This window comes from Dromiciops gliroides, chromosome 5, assembly GCF_019393635.1.
Source record: "Dromiciops gliroides isolate mDroGli1 chromosome 5, mDroGli1.pri, whole genome shotgun sequence".
NCBI classification, from domain to species: Eukaryota; Metazoa; Chordata; class Mammalia; order Microbiotheria; family Microbiotheriidae; genus Dromiciops; species Dromiciops gliroides.
The window spans coordinates 136,769,675-136,777,497 of NC_057865.1; the positions used below are offsets into that span (position 1 = coordinate 136,769,675).

Sequence of the window (7,823 nt, forward strand, 5' to 3'; positions counted from 1 at the left end):
GTAGGACAAGGCAAAGGTCCAGACCTGATTTCATTGGTGTGGGGAACTCCCTACCTCCATCAATGCAGATCAGTAACTTATTTATGACAAAGTTTTAAAAACTGGGGGCATAGGGGGTATGTGTTCCTGGAGGATTACAGTTTGACCCCAAGGAATATGTGATCAACCAATCAGAAAGTGAGATGAGTCACATCCCACTTGGGCAATGAGAGGTTAAATAATTTGCCTACGATCATGCTGCTAGTATGTGTCAGAAACATACCATGAACCCAGGATTTCCTAACTCCTATATACCATACCACTTGTCTCTCAGAATCAAACAATTCCTTAAAATCAGCAAACAATAAGAAACTTATTGTATGTTGAGGGGACCAAATGGAAAAGAGTATGTTGATAAATTTTAACAACTAGAATGTGTGTGGGGGGGGGAAAGCATAACACACTTTTAAGTTTAATCTGCACTATTAAGATTTTCTCCATCACTTTGTTAGATCTAACCCTGATTTGTAACTTTTGCAAATTTTTAAGGTGTAAATGCTCCCATTGAAAAATTTAATAAGCTCTTGGTAGCCAGTTTGAGCTGGGTTCAACACATCCCTGGAAAATGTCTAATCTATTGCAGTATATCAAATTAAAATGTTACTCCAAATGCCCAAATTATAAGATATTCATCTCCTAACACTGATCAAACATATTTATCCAGATGTGAGAAAGTTGAAAGATCCCAAGGACATCACAAATTTTTAAAGACAAAATTAAGCATATTTCATATACATCTTTATGGTAAGCAAAACTAAATGATCTAACATTTTAATGAAAAATGAAAAAATGAAACTTTCTAAGCTACTAGATTTAAGAAAAGCTCAACTCTGGCTGGATATATAATTCATTCTGCTATGATATTTGCATTTTCTACCTAGGATGTTTTTAATATAAATTTCACACTTTCCATCTCTGCAGTTACTAGGTTTTAATCATAATGAACACCTGTTCTGTATGTCTTTTAAAGGAGAATTAATATTCCCCTAAGAACTTCAGATGCTAAATTGATAATAGTATCCCCAGGGTTTTCAAGTGGTTAGTTTAAATTCTAGGTCCTTAAGAAGATATTTCAGAAAAAGTCTCTTTATTCTTCCTTAATATTTATGAAAGAGAATCACAAATATACCTATATGCATGTATATGTATGCATGTGCTAACATACACAAATAACATATGTGCTATTTAGACAATAGTTACGGTTTGGGTGCCTTGCTATTCTTTGGCTTTGGATGATTTCATGAGAGCTGAAACAATTTTTAAAAATCACAATTTATGATCTTTGTCATGAAATGACACTCTCAAAGTGTCCTTAATAAGTCTATTCTTGGGGCAGCTTGGTGGCGCAGTGGATAAGCACCAGCCCTGGATTCAGGAGGACCCGAGTTCAAATCCGGCTTCAGACACTTGACACTCACTAGCTGAGTGACGTTGGGCAAGTCACTTAACCCTCATTGCCCTGCAAAAAAATAAAAATAAGTCTATTCTTGAGCCTAAGTAAAAAAAAAAATATTTTAAGATAGACAATCTTTTTTCATATCCAGCATGGGTCAGAATGAAAAGTCAAATTGATAAATCAGGCTAACAATATCTATTATCATGGGGAAGCTAGGTTACACAGTGGATAGAGCACTGGGCTTGGAATCTGGAAGATCTAAGTTCAAATTCCGCCTCAGACATTTATTAGCTGTGTGACCCTGGGAAAGTCACTTAATTCTTATTTGCTTCTATTCCTCATGTGTAAAATGGGGACACATTGGAGAAGGAAATGGCAAACCACTCTGGTGGACTCATGGACAAAGTCCATAGGGTCACATAGAGTCAGACACAAATGAACCACCACCTCCCAAGAACATTTTAAGCATCAAATGAGATAATTATGTCAAATGCAAAGGTCTGACCATGATACTCCCCTTTTCAAAAACCTTCAATGGCTCCCTATGTCCTTTAGGATGAAATAAAAACTCCTTAGGCTGATATTTAAGACCTTCAACAATCTGGCTATAACCAATATTTCCAGTCTGATTTCATATTTTGCAAGCATACATTGCAGTCAATCTGCATTCTGCTTCCTCCATATTTGTGCAGATATTCCCTCGTCACATATCCTCCACACTTCTGATTATTGAAATTCTTTTCCTAAAAAACTCATCTCAAGGGCCACCTACACCATAAAACCTTTCCAGATCACCCCAACTAAAGTGACTTACTCCTCAAACCTTTTCATTCTATCACATTCTATTCTGCATGAGTTATTTTGTACTATTCTGCATGAGAACTATTTTGTACATGTTCTTTCCCATCTCCTCCAATGAAACTGATTTCACTAAGAGAAAAGACTAAATAGTAGAACTATCTTTGTATCCTGTGCCTAGTCGAAGGTCTTGTGTACTATAAGTGTTTGATAAACATATTGAATTCATTCATCCCATGTGTATATAAATACATATATATATATGCTTATATGTGTAGGTATACACACACATATATACATATACATACAAACATGTGCTCTCCATTTCAATCAAACATCTATTTGTTGATTAGCTACCATGTGCAGGACACTATTCTAGGTACTAAAATAATCCTTGGCCCCAAAGAACTTATCTTTCCTATGAACAAGACAATTTGCTAAGTGCTATCACGAACTCAACTGAAAAAGTTGAAATATAGTAAAATGTTATGGCATGATAACATTATAATTAAATATCACAGGTATGTTTATTTTTATGTTATAGAGTATGAGATTTCTCACTATGACCTTAATCTGCTTCATCTAATCCAATCCCCTTTACTGCCTTACACTGGTATTGAAACTAGTAAAGCAAAGTTAGTCTTTTTTTTTTTTCTGGTTCATGTTTTTATTGAGAAAAAAAGCACAAACAGCTGTAGATAAGAGATTCTTGTTCCACAGAAGGGGGGCACAGGCAGGTTCCTTCATGTGGTCCATTTTATTGAAGCAGGTGTGGGAGAAGTTGGTCAGAGGCTCTATTAAAGGATAAGATTAAAAAAATGGTAAAGGGTTCTAGTCCTTACAAGGTGGCTTCAGGTAGCTGATGACAGACTTGATGAAATCAGTCGTGGTGCTGTAGCCACCCATGTCCCAGGTCCGCACTTTGCCAACTTTGATCACCTTCTTCACAGCCTCAGCAATCATCTTGGAGTGATATTCCAGGCTGAGGTGCTTCAGCATATTGCTGGAAGACAGCAGCATGGCAGTGGGGTTGGCAATGTTCCTGCCCACAGCCTCAGCAAACGGGTGTCTTGCACCGGTTTCAAAAACAGCACATTCAGCACTGTAGCTCTCACCAGGAACCACGCCTGCACCCCCCACCAGACCTGCTGCCAGGTTGTCAACGATGTTTCCATAGAGATTGGGCATGACGAGCACATCAAACTGGTATGGATTCTGCACCAGCTGCATACAACAGTTGTCTATTATCATGGTCTCAAACTTGATCTTGGGGTATTGCTCTGCCACCTCCTCACAGCACTGCAGGAAGAGCCCATCGCCCAGCTTCATGATGTTGGCCTTGTGCACAGCCGTGACCTTCTTTCGACCCTTAGTGGTGGCATAGTCAAAAGCAAACCTGGCAATTCGCTCGGACTTGGCACGAGTGATGATCCTCAAACACTCAATCACACCCCTGACGCTCTCGTGCTCCAGCGAGCTGTATTCTCCCTCAGTCTGCTCACGGATGATCACAAAGTCCAGGTTGTTGTGTCGAGTCTTATATCCTGGGAGGCTCTCGACATGAACAACGTTGGCAAACAGGTCCAGCTTGCGCCTGAGCTGCATGTTATATGATGCCAAGTCCCCCGTGTACTCTGTGTCCATCGGAGAGTGGATCTTCCCACTGATAGCAACCTTGTTTTTCTTTATGGAGGCCAGCACTTGCTCCAGTTTCTCTTCAGAGGCCAGGTTCTGCACCTCACTCAGATGATGCTCCTGAAATTTCACGGGGACCTTGGCTGCCTTAAAGACTTCTTTGACAGCGAGCATGAGCTCAGGCCCCACACCATCGCCGGGAACCATAGTGACAGGGTAAAGGCCCTCCTCCTTGGGGACATCTATGGGGGGTCGAAGGGCGGGACGGTTGGCAGCGGTGGTGAACAGGCCCCTCCAGGCCCCAAAGCCCGGGGCCCCCACCAGCACCCGGCTCAGCGCACAGACTCGGCTCAGGGTCTCCATCTTCTCCGATGCCCTGGGGCAAATACTTGGGGGAAGAAAGTCGTCGCACAGGAAGTGACGTCAAAAAGGAAGCCTCGGTTTCCAGGAAGACAGCCCTACCCAAAAAAAGTGGTTATTCCACCTACAGCGGGTCATAGAATCATAGTTCTAAACTCAATACCTCTAAAAGTGAAATCATTACCTTTGACCCCAAATCCTTAAATTTCTGTATTTACTGTCAGAGACCACCACCCTCCCAGGCACCATCCTCCATGACTTCTCACCCTCTGGATTTACCCTCTCTGTATCCAACCGTCAGCAAAGTCTTGTCAGTTAGACCTTCATAACACCCCCTCCCCTCCTCCCTAACAACCCAGGTCTTCATCACTTCGCTCCTGTATTATTAAAAGAACTTTCTATTTATTCCATTGTCTGCCTTATTTTGCCCTAATACTCCTCATAAGTGTTTTGCTACTGACTGCCCCCCCCCTCCCCCGCTCTACCCTCCCTTCATTCACCCTTCCCTCCTTATCCTCTTCCCTTCCTACTTTCCTGAAGGGTTAAATAAGGCAAAATAAGGTAGACAATGGAATAAATATCATTGGAAGGGAATGGGATGGCGGGAAATAGTTACATTGATTGACTACAATATCAAAATGCATGGTACCTACTCTTCTGGGCTATTGTGAAGAAAATTCTCTGTCAAGTTCAAGGTACTATATAGAAATTGTTATGAACAAGATGCTATCAGGAAAGCCTGGAAAGACCCACATGAACTGAAGCAGAGAGAAATGTATATAGCACAAAATAACAGCATTAGTATAAGATGATCTGCTGGGAAGCACATGGTTATTTTCAGCAAGGCAATAATCCAATATAACTGAAGAACCTAGGAAAATTTCAGTACATCTACCGAGAAAGAACTGGTGGTATCTGAAAACAGACTGAAACATTTTTTTTTGACAATTCCTTAATCTGAAGTTTTGTTTTTATCTGTTTCCACTCACAACCTAAATAAGGTAGAATTGTTTGCCATGACTGCTCATGTATAATTTATGTTGAATTGTTTGAGTTCATGGGGTGGGGGTGGGAGGGGAGGGGAGGGAGGAAGAGAAGTTGGAACACAAATTTAAAAAAAAATTGATGTCAAAATTTGCTTTTACATGTAATTTGGAAAATAAGAGTCTAAAATAATTTTAAAAAAATAAAAGAGCTTTCTGGTGGATCTCTCTGCCTCATGTCAAATGATCTTCCTAAAGTAGATATCTAAAGGCAGAACTTTTGTACTTCCTTTATATCTCTAGCACTTAGCACAGTGTGTGTGTGGGGGGGGGGGGGGGGGGAGGTAGTAATAGGTGCTTGATAACTAATAAATGATAACTAATAAATGCTTGCTGACTAACTGACCTCAGAGGCCAAGTAATTCAACCCCTCCTGGAAGGCTTAATGAAAATACACAAATAGAGCATGCTTTCCTTCACTGAAGTCTTTTCCTGCTTAAATGTAAATGTTCTTGGCTTAGAGTGGTCTGGTTAGCCTAGATAGTAAGACCAATGAATAACTAATGGAGGTCTGTTCTCAGACTAGCTTCCTGGGACTGACACAGCTCCCCAGAGAGAGAAACAGTTGACAATGGACTGTGAAAAGGCTAATTCCTTATAAAGTCTGAGGATAGCAAGAGAGACTTCCAGGAGACGACATGTTCACTACTGGCAACCAGAGCAAAGGAAGGCTAGTGGACTTGCCTGCCTCCACTACAAAGGTAAGCTTCCCTCCTCTTCTCTTCCATCCTTATATACAGATCTTTTGTGATGCAATTGTATGGCCAAATTTAATATTTGGAGAGTTAATTGGGTGGCTCACAGTAATATTGGGGTTCAGAAAATAATGAGGAACCTCTAGGTCCAAAACTTCCTCCCCTCAGAACTGCCTTGTTAGTTATTTTTCCCAGGCCAATAAAAACGGAGCTTAACAGCCTCTTTTCCACAAAAGAATCAGGTTTTATTAATGGGAATAAAATACACAGCAAAAGTAAAATTAATGAAGTCAGACAATGGAATAGGGAATAGGGAAAGAAGAAAATGGATAATCTCCCTGGCTCTAATAAAAACCTATACAATTCCCAGCTAATTCAAAGGGCTGGATTTAACTCACCACCAGGAGTCTGTAGTTTCTATGGGAGCCAGTCTCTGGTCAGCTCTGAAGCCAGAGGGAGAGAAAGTTCGAGTATCTCTTACTTCCTGTTGGGGTCCTCTTTTCTACTTTTTCTCCCTCCCCCAAAGGGGAGGTCCTTCAAGTAGTTGTGGCTCAGACTGGTTCTTTGTTGATGTCGCAATCCACAGCCTCTGAGGACACTCCTTCTCAGGGTTGGCTAAATTTAAACTAGGGTCTGACAGGGTGGGCCAGGTGTGGCTCAAGATCTAATCACCTTAAGTGGGTACTTAGTAGTTACTCATTCACACCCAATTCAAACACTTCTAAGTCAATCAAGTCGGACCCCTGGGTGTCTACCAAATTTTGTTATTTTACCACATTCTCCCCTTTATTTCTTTGAGGAACCCAGAGTGTTTCCTTGATGAAAAACAATGATTGTATTATGGTGGTTAAGGTTGTTTCATTTAGATAAAAAAAAGTTCATTCTCCACTGTTAATAGTACAACTGTAAAAAAAAAAATAGTACAACTGTAAAAAGAAGGAAACATGAAGGAGGAAATGAAATTCCAAACTTCAGATTCTATTATAGAGCACCAGTCATCAAAACCATCTGGCACTGATTCAAGAACAGAGAGAGATCAATGGAACAGATTAGACAAGGAAGATTCAGGAAAAAAAATAGAAATCAATAACCAGGTGTTTATGAAGTAAAAAACATAAGTTGCATAGGGGAAAACTCCCTGTTTGATAAAAGCTGCTGGCAAAACTTGAAAACAGACCAGCAGAAATTAGGCTGAGACCAATATTTCCCACCCCACACTCTCCTGAGGGTTGGCTAAATTTAAACTAGGTGAATAACAGGGCAGGACAGGTGTGGCTAAAACCTAATCACCCTTAAGTGGGTACTTAGTAGTTCCTCATTCAAACCCAATTCAAACACTACTAAGTCAATCAAGTCCGACTCCTGGGTGTCTGCCAAATTCCATTACTTTACCACAATGTAACTGAAAAGAACAACACACCAAAAAGTCAAAGGTAGGAGGTACACATGTTTTCAGACTTGTTCAATAATATCAATCAATTGTGCTGACTTTTTTTTCCTTTCTAAAAAAATGCTATTTGTCATTTGGGATAGCACTCTGGGAAGAGAAGGGGAAAAATACATGGGATACTATGGTGAGGTAAGAAACAGAAAATATCAATAAAAACTTTTTGGGGGGGTGGGGCAGTGAGGGTTAAGTGACTTGCCCAAGGTCACTCAGCTAGTAAGTGTCAAGTGTCTGAGGCCTAATTTGAACTCAGGTCTTCCTGAATCCAGGGTCAGTGCTTTATCCACTGTGCCACCTAGCTGTCCCAATAAAAACTTATTTTTAAAAAACAATATAATTGTAAATGTTACAGGCAAGGAGAAGTGTACATAGAAAAAGGAGACAGAAAGTCTGAAGACACATTTTTCCTG

The 7,823-nt window shown here is 40.4% G+C and overlaps 1 protein-coding gene across 1 annotated transcript; it reads right to left on the bottom strand.

The window, feature by feature from the left end:
- Positions 1–3,064: 3,064 nt before the first annotated feature.
- Positions 3,065–4,231, bottom strand: LOC122729853 (isocitrate dehydrogenase [NAD] subunit beta, mitochondrial-like). The gene has a single exon (XM_043968948.1). It carries the CDS (start codon positions 4,229–4,231, stop codon positions 3,065–3,067), a length of 1,167 nt encoding a protein of 388 aa, XP_043824883.1.
- Positions 4,232–7,823: the final 3,592 nt, after the last annotated feature.

Coding starts and splice junctions, on each gene's coding strand:
- LOC122729853 (XM_043968948.1), bottom strand. CDS start 4,231: ATGGAGACCCTGAGCCGAGTCTGTGCGCTGAGCCGGGTGCTGGTGGGG.